Source organism: Gymnoscopelus microlampas (assembly GCF_963454915.1).
Source record: "Gymnoscopelus microlampas genome assembly, chromosome: 8".
In the NCBI taxonomy this organism is placed as follows: Eukaryota; Metazoa; Chordata; class Actinopteri; order Myctophiformes; family Myctophidae; genus Gymnoscopelus; species Gymnoscopelus microlampas.
The window spans coordinates 53052912-53067617 of record NC_139945.1 but is presented as its reverse complement, the minus strand read 5'-3'; the positions used below and the strand labels follow the sequence as shown (position 1 = coordinate 53067617).

The following is a 14706-nucleotide window of genomic DNA, read 5'->3' as shown; positions in this document are numbered from 1 at the left end:
TTTGGCTGGGGACCCCCTGGAACCCCCTGAAGGACCACTGGTGGTCCCCAGACCACTGGTTTAAAACCACTGGCCTATTTTATACTTCATCGTATGACAGTAAATGATTTCAAGGTCAAAGTCGATGACACAATTATCTCTAGCAAAGAAGAGATTACCTATTTGGGTTGTATTCTTGACAAATACCTGTCAGGTGAAAGCATGGGGACAAAGGTGGTCAAAGTAGTAAATCAGAGAACCAGTTTTATGGGCAGAGTTTCCTCTTTTGTCAACCCTCAGGCCCTCAGGACCCTCTCAGGGGCCCTGATTCAACCACATTTTGACTATGCTTGCACCTACTGGTACTCCAACACCTCAGTGTCACTGAAGACTAAGCTTCAAACCTCCCAAAACAAACTGATTCGGCTACTCCTCGGATTGGGGCCCATGACCCACCTTTCTCCCACCCATTTTGCCAGCCTAGGCTGGCTCAGGGTGGAAGACAGGGTTAAACAACTAAAGATGGGACTGGCCTTCAAAATTGTAAATGAAAATTTGTCCGATATGCCCCCTATTCCCGCATATCTGAGTAATTACCTCCAAAAGGTTAGCGACACCCGCAGTCACAATACCAGAGGAAGCGCTAACAACAATTTGGTACCACCCACCCATAAAACAAACATGGGCAAATTCTCCTTCTACAGCACTGCCACCCAGTATTGGAATGGTCTAACCCCATCCCTCAAAAAATGCAGTTCGCTGGGCTCATTTAAAAGAGCCTTAAAAAAAAAATCACCTTTCAGGAGGACAAAAAGGGAGGTAGTACCATTTTCCCGTTAGACAGCCGACCCCCCCCCCCCCCCTTTTTGTATTCTTTTGTTGTACATAGTGTTATTTTTTTTGCTGTTTTTTTTTTTTTTTTTTTTTGTAATGATATTCGAACTGTGGTGCCACTATATATGTCTATGAATTGAATACCAAGGCCCTCATTGGAAACAAGTCCGCAAGGACTTTTATGAACGGACCTGTTAGACAAAGTATTTTAAATGTAAATATGCTGTTTTACATTTTTTTTTGCCTAATAAAATATTCAATCAATCAAAACAGTGGTGTGCAAAAGTTACGAAAATAAGTTTGTGACACGGCGTGAGCTTGACAACGGCTCGCCGCGTGCAACTAAGTATAAATCATGCTTGACAAAACAAGTGAGCTGGGGCATTATCATCCGAGTGTGGCAATTTACCACCCTCAGAATAGAGGCTTTCATGTGTGAAATCTCATTCCACGACACACAAGTAGTCCTCAGCCCCCTGATCTATACAGTACACCACACCAGTAGTTCGCAACCTTTTCAGGCTGTGACTCCCCGAAATAATCATATTTGAACTGGGGACCCCCCACCCCGACAACCACTTGGAATGTATGAATGAATAAATATTGTGAAATAGCGATAACCCTTTGGGTCCCCACATGACCCAAAGGGAAAGCTGGGTTTTTTGCTAGCGAGTAAAGACCAAACAAAAACACCATTGTAACAGTCAGAGATGACTGTGGTCTGACATGACCTCCAATGCCTGTCTTCTGAATGTCTGCCCATGCAAGCATAATAGTCTACTGAAACGCACACGCACACACACACACACACACACACACACACACACACACACACACACACACACACACACACACACACACACACACACACAATTCTAATTTTAGAATTGGCACCCTAGCAGCGCAGTGTCTCATCCTCTCTCTCTCTCTTTCTCTCTCTCTCTCTCTCTCTCTCTCCCTCTTTCTCTCTCTGTTCTTCATTCTTTTCATCATCTCTCACACTCACTCGGGCTCTCAGGCAGACAATCCCTGTCATCTTGCTCAATTTCACACCCCTCAATTGTGCCTTGTCGCTTCCCCGTCCGCCGTACCTTTTTCTCTGCTGGACCTTTGGACTCACCGCTAAACTCTCATGTCTCGCTCTTAAATTATTATTCTCCCTCAACCTCTCATTTCTCCCTCTCTCCTACCTCCTTTCACCTCGGCCTTGTTTGCACTAACCTCTTCCTTTCCAGGGTTGGATTTGCTGAGGGGTGGGGGTGTGTGTGCGTGTGTGTGTGTGTGTGTGTGTGTGTGTGTGTGTGTGTGTGTGTGTGTGTGTGTGTGTGGGGGGGGGGGGGGGGCATGTTTATGGCCGGTGGGGATACGTTTTATGCTTGCTCCTGGTCAGACTGGATTAAATACATACATTTCTTTTGGGAAATGTAGAATTTTCGACATGTTTGATATTTGTGCTTGATAATATCACAATTTAACAGTTTAGCCCATTAAGACCGGGAACGCATCTGTGTGTCATTTTCAGAATTCTTTGGCTGTTCAAAAATAGCAGATATACTTGTAGATCTGCTATTTTTGAAAAATCGTGAAAATGTGTGCACATCTTTGAATATATGTTTTTTTTAAAGCGAACATTTGTAACTCAAATATTTGCTTCTCTGGGGTCCCTGGAACAAAATATTTTCAGATAGGGGTCTGCGGCCAAATACATTTTTGTACAATTTTGGGGGTCCTTGACATGAAAAAGTTTGAGAACCACAGATATTATAGCAACACAAGTGTTTCAGAAAACTGTTAGGATTTAGAAGACATTTCGTAGAATCGGCCTCAGGTCTTAATGGGTTAATACAAAACGCAATCTTAAATCTTAACGTATATGCTCTCACCCGCCCCCCTTTCTCTCTCTCTCGCTCTACCTGCCAGTTCTTTGGGCGAGGTGGTCTCTTTGGCGACGGAGGAGGTTCTGCTCTTCATCTCGATGGCGACCCTGGACGAGAGGCGGGCCTTGTTGGTGGGTGACAGCAGCTCCTCATTGGCTAACGAGTCAGTCCTCCCCAGAATGCCACAGCGTCCGCCGCTCTCCTCCTCCTCCACCACCAGCGCCACAGTGTCTCTCTGGGTGCCGCAGGGCGACATGGCCCTGGACGGTCCCAGCGGCTGGTCGTCCAGACTGTCAGTCATTTTGGAGGCGGAGCGAGGGAGGACATGGACCTGTCCGCCCCCTCCCCCGCCCCCGCCCTGTCCGTTGCTCTGCGGCCTCGGCATGGTCGCCGCGATGCCGCCTTTCCCCTGACCACCCGCTCCACCGTGGTGGTTGTAGACCTTGTACCGTATCATCAGGATGATGATGAAAACCAGCACCGAGGCCACTATGATCCCGCCGATGATGATGATCATGGTCCCGCCCAGGAAGTGGCTGTGCATGGCCTGGCACTGGCTGAACTCGGTGTCCGTGGTGAACGAGAGGCAGCCGAGGGGACGCGTGGCAGTCAGCGAGGTGACGACGTCGTCGAACACGGCCAGGACGCAGAGGTCGTACGAGCGTCCGGCGGCCAGGTCGCGGACCAGGAAGTCGTTGCTGCTGGACGGGATCATCCTGCCAATCAGACGAGAGAGGAGATTGGGTTAGTCTAGGGCGAGCGAGCATTGCACAGTAACGATAGAATAGAATGTGAATAAGCATGTGGGAGCACATGAATACACAGTGGTGGAAAGTAACTAAGTACATTTACTTAAGTATTGCACTTAAGTACAATGTTGAGGTACTTTTTAATAGCTTTTTTTTTTTTTTTTTTGTGAGATCTGACGTTCATAGTGATAGAACACTGTCAAAAAAAAGTAAAAAAAAAACAAAAAAACAGAAGTCTCGCTAGATGAGATCAAAATCTCGAGATTTCGATCTTGTCTAGTGAGACTTAGTTTTTTTTTCTTTATTTTTTTTGGTTGCATAGTGTTCTGTCACTATAAACGTCAGATCTCACAAAAAAAAGCTATTAAAATACGCAATCTAGCGCAAGGCCTATCCGCGCACGTTTTAAGCTGTGGCGGACCCGGGATGGAGTTATGACATGCTTCTACTGTACCATTCATCCTAAGATATCACAACGTCATAGAAAAGGTAAGAAAACCTTTGTCCAAATTTCCCCTTTAATGTGTTTAATGGCCAATGGCTGAGACAACATCCACACGGCTGCACGTTGAACACTACCGACGACTCGGCTGCCGTCTAGCTCCGAACCAAATGAAACGTCGCCAAAAAACACAACGCACTGTCACCGTCCTTTTGTAATTCGTTCTTTCAATGTTGCATGATGCAATGACGAGAGCCTACCTAATGATGACATGCTCTATCATTATATATTCGTATTCTGTGCCGCCTGAAGCATATCCCAGACACCTTGTTTCCCATATATTTCCCCACAGAGTGTGAATTCATAAGCCTGTGGTTTTTCACAAACACTCAGGCTGCTTCGTCCCCTCATCCCCCTACAGCTACAGAAACCATCACGCTTTGATTAAACAGATAGATTCCTCCCGCTGTCATCTCCTCTCCTCTCCTTCAAAAGTAAATCGCTCCGTCTTTTCCTCGCAATCCAGTCCTGAGGGAGCTAAAGGGAGGCCAGAAAAACAGAAAACCCAAAACAAAACAGAAGAACAGTTTGGGTTGTTTTTTTGTGTTAAATTCTGTGGCTTTCTCTTATACCCTTTTCCTGTCTGTTCCTCTCTCCCATCCTCTTCCACAGATCTCCACTAAGACTAACGGAATTTGTCATAAACCAATTAATTTCTACATTTCATCTAAAACCCATTCTCTCCCCTGTGTTCCCTCTACTTCTGACCCCCCCCCCCCCCCACCCCCACACACACACCTATATAACAATATCTGTCCACTCCACGTTCACCCATGCACCATAAATATAGTTATACTACTCTGCAGGGAGACACATACAAGTTCTACAATAGTCTGAGTGATGAACTGGTTAAAAGTTTGGTGGGTGTGTGTGTGTGTGTGTGTGTGCGTGCGTGCGTGGTTTGTCAGGTGGTTTGTCTCTCTGCCTCCATTTCAAGTTAAGCCAACACACGCGTGCGCACGCACACGCACGCACGCACGCACGCACGCACGCACGCACGCACGCACGCACACACACACACACACACACACACACACACACACACACACACACACACACACACACACACACACACACACACACACACACTGCATACTTATTCACAAACGATTTGAATTTCTCATTATTTTTTACATTTTTTATTTACAAATGCATCTGTGCAAATGTGTATTTGCAATTATTAATTGAATTTATATTGCTTCTTAGTTGAAGAGTTGTACTTTCATAAACATGTATGCATTATTCCATTGTGTCCTGTTACGCCCTTCCACGTGTCAGTACTATGTGGGTATACAGTATGCGTTTTGCTTTTACTCTGCTCTATGCGGTATCTTTGTTTTAGATTTGTGGTCTGTGTGATAGATAACTCTACTGTAACTCACTTTGTTGTATTGTGTGTGCGCATGCTAACTGGTTTGAGGCACTCGTTTAGAGCAGTTTTTGAATTTAGGCCTGTCAGAGTGTGTCTTATGCTAGAGTGTGTTGTGTTCTGTGTTTACTTGTTGTGCAGACTGTTTTTAACTTCTGTTAACCCTTTAAGGCCGGGAAGGAAACGCATGTGTGTCATATTAAGGTTTCTTTGGCTATTCAAAAATAGCAGATATACAAGCTCATAGCGCGGCACCGAGTGCCGCGCTATGAGCTTGTAGATTTGCTATTTTTAGAAAAATCGTGTCCCTGGAACAAAATATTTTTTAGATGGGAGGGGGTCCGTGGACAAATACATATTATTTTGGGGGTCCTTGACACAAAAAGTTTGAAAACCATTGATAATAATCAATGATAATAATAATAATAAAAATAAAAAAAAATATGAAAGGATTTACAAGACATTTGTAAAAATTTTGAGTTTCTTTTTTGAGTGAATTTATAAAAAGATTTGAGTTAAAAACTTTCGCTTTAAAAAAATATACATATATTCAACCTAAAGATTTGCACACATTTTCACAATTTAAAAAAGAAATAGCAGATCTACAAGCTCATAGCGCGGCACTCGGTGCCGTGCTATGAGCTTGTATATCTGCTATTTTTATATAGCCAAAGAAATCTTAAAATGACACAGATGCGTTCCCGGTCTTAAAGGGTTAAATTGGCCATCAAACAATGGCAGTGAATGACTGGCTACGCCAGCAGCTTTGTTACACCTCTTCTAACAACTCCACTCATTTGTAAATAATATGGCAGGCATATACTGTATACCATGATTATAATGACAGTAATGTGGATTTATCTTTCCTTTTTGCAACATCCACTAATTTGCCTGTCAAATGAAACTTGAACTTCAATAGTGAATGGGGAGGTTGTCATATCTTACATCAACCATCACACATTGTGTCAAGTTAGCTGACAGGCGCTATTCATGAACATTTTTCCCAAACATACTGTACTCTATAGAAGGATAGCGATCTCTCATGGTGGTACTGTAGCAAATCATATTACACTGAGAGAGGATCTTAGAGGACAATCATTCACTGTTCCTGAAGAAACAGTGTGGGATCGCTAAGAATGTTGATAGTATCACACTAGAAAGTACTTTTTCTGTCTTACCTATTTATATTACATATTGTGATGTCACGTGAAGCTTGACCAATCCAAAAACGGGCGGAATAATAATAATAATAACTAGAAAAAGTGCTCCTCGGAGCACAAGTCTCCGCCAGCAGACTTGGGAATGTTGGGAATGTTCTAATTCTTATGTTCTAATTCTTACAAAAAATAGAACATGTTACTGTGTCATCATAGTAACATGACACAAGTGTCCTATCCGTCTGTATAACTGTCCTATCCGTCCTGTCTGTATAAGTGTCCTATCTGTCCTGTCTGTATAAGTGTCCTATCCGTCCTGTCTGTATAATTGTCCTATCCGTCCTGTCTGTATAAGTGTCCTATCCGTCCTGTCTATGTAAGTGTCCTATGTAAGTGTCCTATCTGTCCTGTCTGTGTAAGTGTGATTATTCCTGTCTTACGAAAGTGACACATGTATTTATAGGCCGCTATACGTCACTAGCCAATCAGATCACACTATTTCACCGTATTGTCACGTGTCACGTGAGGCTTGACCAATGTTAGCTTGACATGTGGAAAGTGAAAACAATGTCTCCTGGCGGAGACAACTAGTAAAGATAACATTAGTGTGATCGCTAAAGCGATCCCACACATATAAACTGATCAGATGAAAATATTTGAATATTTAATTATATTATATACAGTACTATATTTAACACAAACTTTTTTGCGGTTTTCAAATATTTTTGGACACAGAATCAAATGTTTATGGTCATGATACACCAGGAGTCTGGATGGCTTGGTTCCAGGCTTAGAATAATGTATATAAAAATATTCGGATATCTCTATGGGAAAAAATGAATGGGTTTTCGATCTGTGGCACCACAAAATGGCAGAAACAAAACGTATACAGACAAGCGTTGAATCTTGCAATATCAGTCTAGAGATGACAGAAAGTGTTCTTTACGTTGTGGCTCGTTGCCTCCCACAATTTTCAAATGTTTCCGGTCATTCCCCACTTCTGTTTCGTCTTTACAGTCGCGCAAATTTATCCTAATAGAAATCAAAATAATCTAAGCATACTGTAGCTTGCTGCTTGGCAGAAATGGAAATTTTAAAATATATTTTCGTGAACGGAAGTGCCAGCTTCCTCTCTCAAATTTCGGGAGGAGTAGTTCCAGACTCTGTATAGCATTCGGAGATTGTGGGATAGTTGGCTGGCTATACGCTAGATCTGCTATTTTCAAAAACTCTTGAAAAAAGATGTGAGATATTTGTATGGGGGGGTCCCTCGCACAAGATAGTTTCAGATGGGGTCCATGGACAAATACATATTAATTTGGGGGGTCCTTGACATAAGCAACTGCACTTTAGAAACCATCACAAAAAAAAAAGAACTCTACCACTATTTACAAACGACTTTACATAAAAACAAGCCTAAAGTCATTTATAATAAGCAGACATGGCAACACTATCTGAGTATGTCTGACTCTGTACACTAGCTGACCAATCACAGCTCACAGTGCTACTTGCTACTTGCTACTTGCGAAACATACACTTAGCAGTGCGCCTTAACTCGTTGTAGCAGAGAACAGACATATTATGCCACGGCACTGAAGGTTTCTTTTTTTTAACCTTTGTTGATGCAGGTAGGCTAGTGGAGCACGGAGGCTCTTTTTCAGCAACACCCGGCCTCACACTCGTACAGTTACACACATTCACACCTGGGAGCTAACCCAGTACAACCACAGTCTTGTACTGTTCACCTCCGAGCAGCTCGGGAGCTGTTCGAGGGCACTTCAGCAGTGGGTGTTCAGGAAAGTGAAGCCTGATTCATATTTAGTTGCACGCCGGTGTCTCACACCGCGAAAATAGACAATCTACATTCTACAAGATCACAACGCGTTACATCGCAATGAGTTGTAAAGCCTGTACAGTAAGTCGGCTGTTTTTGGTGCACGACAAGGTGCTAACCAGATATAAATCAGATAAAACGCATATACGCACGCATGCGCACGCACGCACGCACGCACACGCACACGCACACGCACACGCACACGCACACGCACACACACACACACACATCCCTGAACACTGTTGAGTAACTTTCATGCTGATAGCTAGAGACTGGACTGGACTAGAGGCCACACTATAATTGTGTCTTGTTTTAATAGCAGAAGAAACTGATGCAGCATGTACGACATTCTCTCTCTCTCTCTCTCTCTCTCTCTCTCTCTCTCTCTCTCTCTCTCTCTCTCTCTCACACCCCCCCCGCACGCACGCACGCACGCACGCACGCACGCACGCACGCACGCACGCACGCACGCACGCACGCACGCACGCACACACACACACACACACACACACACACACACACACACACACACACACACACACACACACACACACACACACGTGTGGGTCTGATCAGTTTATAAACATGCGTCTGTCTGTCCGTCTGTCCGTCTGTCCGTCTGTTCGTCTGTCCGTCTGTCCGACTGTTCCTCACACACTTGGCTGGTCTGTTCCTGAGAAACCAAGGAAGTGCAGTGCTGAGTCTTAAGTCCATTGGTTGAGTGGTTCTCCAAAAGTACTGTCACGAGAGCACAGGCGTTGCACTACTAGCCAAACAAAAAAAAAAGAAAGAAAAGGAAACAAACTGTTTAAAAGGGGATTATGGCATATGCTTGATGAATATGAAATTAAATTATCAACAAAACACGAAAAAACTAAGCTTTCGAATTTGGTACGTGCAATTTGGTACGTGCAAGCCATTATTTCATCACAGAGACTTTCACGCTTGGCTGATTGAGTGTGCATTTGCATACATGAGTGCAGAATCCTTTCAGGAAAACAAACTGAGGTTGTTCATGATACAAGTGGGTTTAAATGGATAATTACTGATTTATTTTTGCCAGGGGAACGGGGACACGGCCATTTATTGATCATACTGTGTGTGCTAACTACAATGACGAGTGTCACTGTACATGGCAGCAGAAATCATTAATAGCTGAATAGCTTAAATCAAACCGGGTAGCAGTTTGGCTTCAAAGTGCAGAAATGGGTCTTTCTAAAGCATCATTAGTAGTAGCACTTGTTGTCAGTTTGATAGTGGAGTGTCAGGGAGATTAGAACAACAAGGTAGAACAGAGGATTGTCCTTTGTATAATTTATTGAGGTTATGACCCAAAAATGCAGGCCTGTATCTGGTCAGTCCCTACATGACTAGTGAATAGTGATGTTTTAATGGAAATCAGGTTCCAGAGCGAGTAATTCCCAGGCATACAGTAGATCCATTTTGAAGAAGACCTGCTCTCGGCAAGTTATTCTCAAAATGCATAGCGTTTGACAGAAACCTTGTACCTCGGTATTTCAACTTTTGTATTGATATTTCTTCGTAAATGAAGGCCTTAATTTGTCGTCCAAGAGTGTTGGGCAAAAGTAGCAAAATATTTGACAAGCTCACGTGTCGTATCGAGTTGTGAGTTTGTAGATCAGCTCAGTACCGCGGGAAGTAGGGGTGCTGGGGGTGCGGTCGCCCCCCCCCCCCTCCCCCCAGGTACCGCAACCCCTACCGCCCCCCCATCAAAACAAATATATATATTTTTTGATAATAAATAAGAATTAAATAACATAACTCTAACCTAACCCTAATCCTAGCCCTAAAACCGAAATAAAGAAACCAAAAACTGAACAAAACGAACCCAATCCGCCCAGAACCGCGAAAAATGTTCGCGGTTCTGGGCGGTTCCGCGGCTATGGATCAGCTATTTTCACAATTTGTTTTGAAAGTGAAAGTGCTTAATTCTGTCTATGGATTTGATAACTATTGAACCAATGAAAAAGTAGCCTAATAACAAGAGCTTGTGACAAAATAATAACTACATTGGATCCATTGGTACAAAGGTTCTATTTCCTAAAGTAACTGTTTTGGACTTACACTGTACAAGGTTTCAATCCGACAATAGTCTGGTTCAACATAGCTCATTCTGAAATTACATCAATGTGTCCAGTGGGAATAAAATAAACACTGAGAATGTTGTATTTATTTGCTCCAGTACTAAAAGTAACCTTGGCAAGCACCTCTCTGTATGCTTATTTTAGGATTGATATGGCATTTCAAAGCAGTCAATAATTAGGTGTGCCTTGGAATTTGGGGTCTTGTGTAAGTGTGCCATGGCATTTAAAAGCCAGATGCTTCGGCATTTTAACAGTTTCTTCACCACAGTTGCAACCCAGTTGGTAAGCAAACTCGTTCAGCATTCAGGTACTTGGCCCCGACCACATCCAAGCTCACTATGAGAAACTAGGGGCTAAAAAAGATTCCTTCTCTTTCAAACCTGTATTGACTGATGATGTGCAAAACAAACTCCTCGCCCTACAGCCAAACAAGGCCACCGGCCTTGACAACATCCCCATCAGATTCCTCAGAGACCATTGCTCCCATAGTAGCCCAAATTACAAACTTATCCATCAGTCAGTGTCACATCCCACAAGAATTCAAGTTGGCAAGAGTAATCCCTCTATATAAAAAAGGAAGCAAACTAGATCCTGGCAACTATAGGCCTGTTTCCATCCTTTGTTCCATCTCAAAGGTTATAGAGCGATCAATCCAAAAACAAATGAACAGCTACCTCAGCGAGCGTAAACTGTTGTTTGAATTCCAATCGGGCTTCAGAACATCCCACTCCACTGACACATGCCTACTGTCTTTGACCGACTACATCAAACGTGAGGTAGACTCGGGCAAATACTGCGGCATGTCATGCTGGACCTCCAAAAGGCGTTTGACACTGTAAACCACACAATTCTACTTGATAAGCTGAAGGCTGATTGGTTTTGATTGCACATCACTAAATTGGATGAGATCTTACTTGGAGGGTAGAGAACAAGTGGTTGACATCAACGGAACCATGTCCTCATCCCTCCCGGTGAGCTGCGGGGTTCCTCAAGGCAGCATTCTAGGACCGTTACTGTTCCTTCTATACATTAACGACATGAATGCTGCTTGTAACTGCCAACTGTTCCTGTTCACTGATGACTCGGCACTCCTGATCTCGGGTGCGGACAAGTTGCAAGTTGAGGAAGCTCTCAGCTCTGAACTCTCAAAAATCCGTACCTGGCTTACCGATAACAAACTGTCACTACACCTTGGGAAAACTGAATCCATTCTATTTGGGACCAAACATTCCCTCAGTAAAATGAAGGTAAATGACTTCAAGGTCAAAGTCGATGACACAATCATCACTAGCAAAGAAGAGATTACCTATTTGGGATGTATTCTTGACAAACACCTGACAGGTGAAAGCATGACAACAAAGGTGGTCAAAAGAGAGACAAGCAGGAGTCTTCCTAAAAGTGGCCCCTTATGCCAAACCTTGGTGGTGATGACCACTGTGATGACCACACACCGCCCACTTCACACTTTAAAAAAAAACACATACATGTGTTTAAAAAAAACAAACACACATTTATGGTTTTTTTTAAGTGAGTCATGGGTCTGTGATGACCACTGTGACCACACCGCCCACTTCACACTGGGTGTGATTTTTTGTATATATTTTAATTTTTTTTCATGTTTTTTTGTACATAGTGGTATTTTTTTCCTCTGTATTTTTATGTTGATTGTTGAACTGTTTAGTTGCTACTATATATGTCTATGAAATTAATTCAAGGACCCCAACGGAAACATGTCCTTAAGGACTTTTTTGGCCGGACCTTTTAGACAAAAGTATTATAAATGTAACTGTGTTGTTTTACATTCTTTTGCCTAATACAAATTTCAATCAATCAATTTCAATCAATCAAACCTAGCTGATCCTGCAATCGTCTTGGGTCATTTACACAGCTAATGGGTTCAGCGCAATGCCAGCTCTCTCTCTCTCTCTCTCTCTCTCTCTCTCTCTCTCTCTCTCTCTCTCTCTCTCTCTCTCTCTCTCTCTCTCTCTCTCTCTCTCTCTCTCTCTCTCTCTCTCTCTCTCTCGGGACAGAGCAAGGTGTTCCTCAGGTCCTAAAATGTACAGTATGCAACAAGCTGGCTACTATACAGTACCTGTCGGTATTAGGCCTGACCTCGACTAGTCGAATAGTTGACTAATTAGTCGCGGGGGGTCCGAGTCGACTGCGTGTCTCTTAGTCGAATCTAGTCGAAAAAAAAAAAAAAGGGCCAAAAATGTTTTTAATAGTTTTTGGCCAAGTCCACACCTGCAACCACACGTAACTTCCACTTTCTTCTTCTTATTCCTCGTCTTTGTATTGGTATTGTTTGTGTTGGAGCGCCTCAGTGCGGCTTCAGAGTTCATGTGCAACCTCTTCCAGAGAGAGATAGAGACACTAGAAACTCTGCTGGAAGACTGTGTAGACTTGGCCCTTTGAAATAAAATGTATGTTGGCCCTAAAAAAAAAAAAAAAAAAAAACTTTTTTTTTTTTTTTGCATTAGTCGACTGCCAGTCGACTATTGGCAATTAGTCGCCAATTAGATTCGACTAAACAAATCCTTAGTCGGGGACAGGCCTAGTCGGTATTATCCTCTGAGGAAAGGCATGTAACATCAACTGTATTATCCTTTGGGGGAGGCATTTGACATCAACATAAGTGATGCCAACAAACTGATAAAACTGGCTAGCTCCACCGCACGCACATGCATGCATGCATGCACTCACGAGCGCACTATCCATTCAGAGTGTACCACTTTACAGGTGAGTAAAGTAAAGACAGTAAGACACCAGATAATGATAGAAACATATTAGAGAAGACGACTAAAGTCATATACATAAACATTAAAATAACATGACTTTTTATGTGGTTAAATTATAGAGAAGCATTTGAATGAAGTAATCTCTGAGTCCCTTTGTAATGTTTATTGATACGTTTTGAATATGAAAAATAACATTGAATGTCATTTCACAAATTCACAAGATGATTATTTCATATTGAACTAGAAAAAGTGCTCCTTGGAGCACAGGTCTCCGCCAGGTCAGGTATGTTATTGTGGCCTCCTGGTGGCGCTATAATAGGCCAATGTGAAAAGGGTGCCATTTATTCTTAGGTCGTTCATGGCAATCAGACACTGCATTCATGATTTGAGGCATTTTGTTCCAAAAATGTGTTTTGTTAAATTAGACCTCTGGTGGCGCTATAACAGGCCAATGTGATAAAGGGCATTTCTTCCTTGGCCTAGTGGGAATGTGTTTGTGAAATTTCACGGAAATCACAAGCTGCGTTCATGATTTGAGGCATTTTGTTCAAAACAGAGCAATCCTGCTAATTTTGGAAGCGAACCTTAGCCAATGAGGATGGAATATGGGAAATCGGACAGATCCGTGTTGATCACATGACTATAGAGATACTGTGTACCGATTTGCATGATGTTTGGATAAAATCTGTAGGAGTAATGTAAAGAAATGAGTTTTGCACAAATCGGCCTCCAGGTGGCGCTATGACAGGCCCATGTGAAAAATGTGAGTCAGAGGTTCTGAATTGGCATCCAGGGAGTGTGTGTGCACAGTTTCGCAGCGACCGGGCCAACGGTGCCAGAGATTAGCTGCTAACACACAGACAAGACACACACACGGACACACACACACGGTCGGACGGAGGGTAAAACGTACTCTCTCACCATGCCTTTCGCGCTGGCGGAGACAATAAAAACAAATACAAATCTATAAATACACCAAATTATACAATATCTTTTCAATAAACTATTAAAATAAAACATATTGTTCTTAAACTGCAATTTTACAATGTACAGTATATCAGTTATTTCAGTTAATATTGACTCAAAATACATTATTTTTAGCCGCATGCTTGCAGCGGCTCTATAAACAGCACCAGTCCTAGTCCAACACCCGAGTGACATTTTGTGACACCTAAGTGTCATTGGCTGTCCTGGCTGTCCATCACACTTCCCCCCTTTTAAGCCCCCCTTTTAAGCCAATGGGGAGACGAAAATGTAATGGACACGTTAGTCAACGAATTAGACGAGACGAAAATGTTAGGGCGGGACGAATGGAGAAGAGATCCAATCAGAATTACTCTTTTTGAGGGACTAGTTGGGAAGGGAACCAATCAGAACGATCCTCATTGTTAGTTAGGTTGATCCACCCGGAAGCAGACCATATTAGGGGCCAGCATGGACGAACACAAATCACAACAAGAGAGCTTCAGGCCGGAGGGTTAGCCTAAATGCTAGCGGGCTTCATTAGACCTAGTTTGGCTATTAAGTTATTATTATTTGGCCATGTTCACACTGACTTCAAT

General features: G+C 42.9%; 1 protein-coding gene across 1 annotated transcript in view; it reads right to left on the bottom strand.

The window, feature by feature from the left end:
- The window catches only part of LOC311050143 (leucine-rich repeat and fibronectin type III domain-containing protein 1-like protein), a 195782-nt gene that overhangs the window by 25666 nt on the left and 155410 nt on the right, over window positions 1–14706 (bottom strand). Inside the window, exon 8 of the mRNA XM_084064113.1 lies at window positions 2727–3406. Within this exon, the coding sequence (XP_083920239.1) occupies window positions 2727–3406 (680 nt within the window). The remainder of the gene's footprint in view (window positions 1–2726; window positions 3407–14706) is intronic.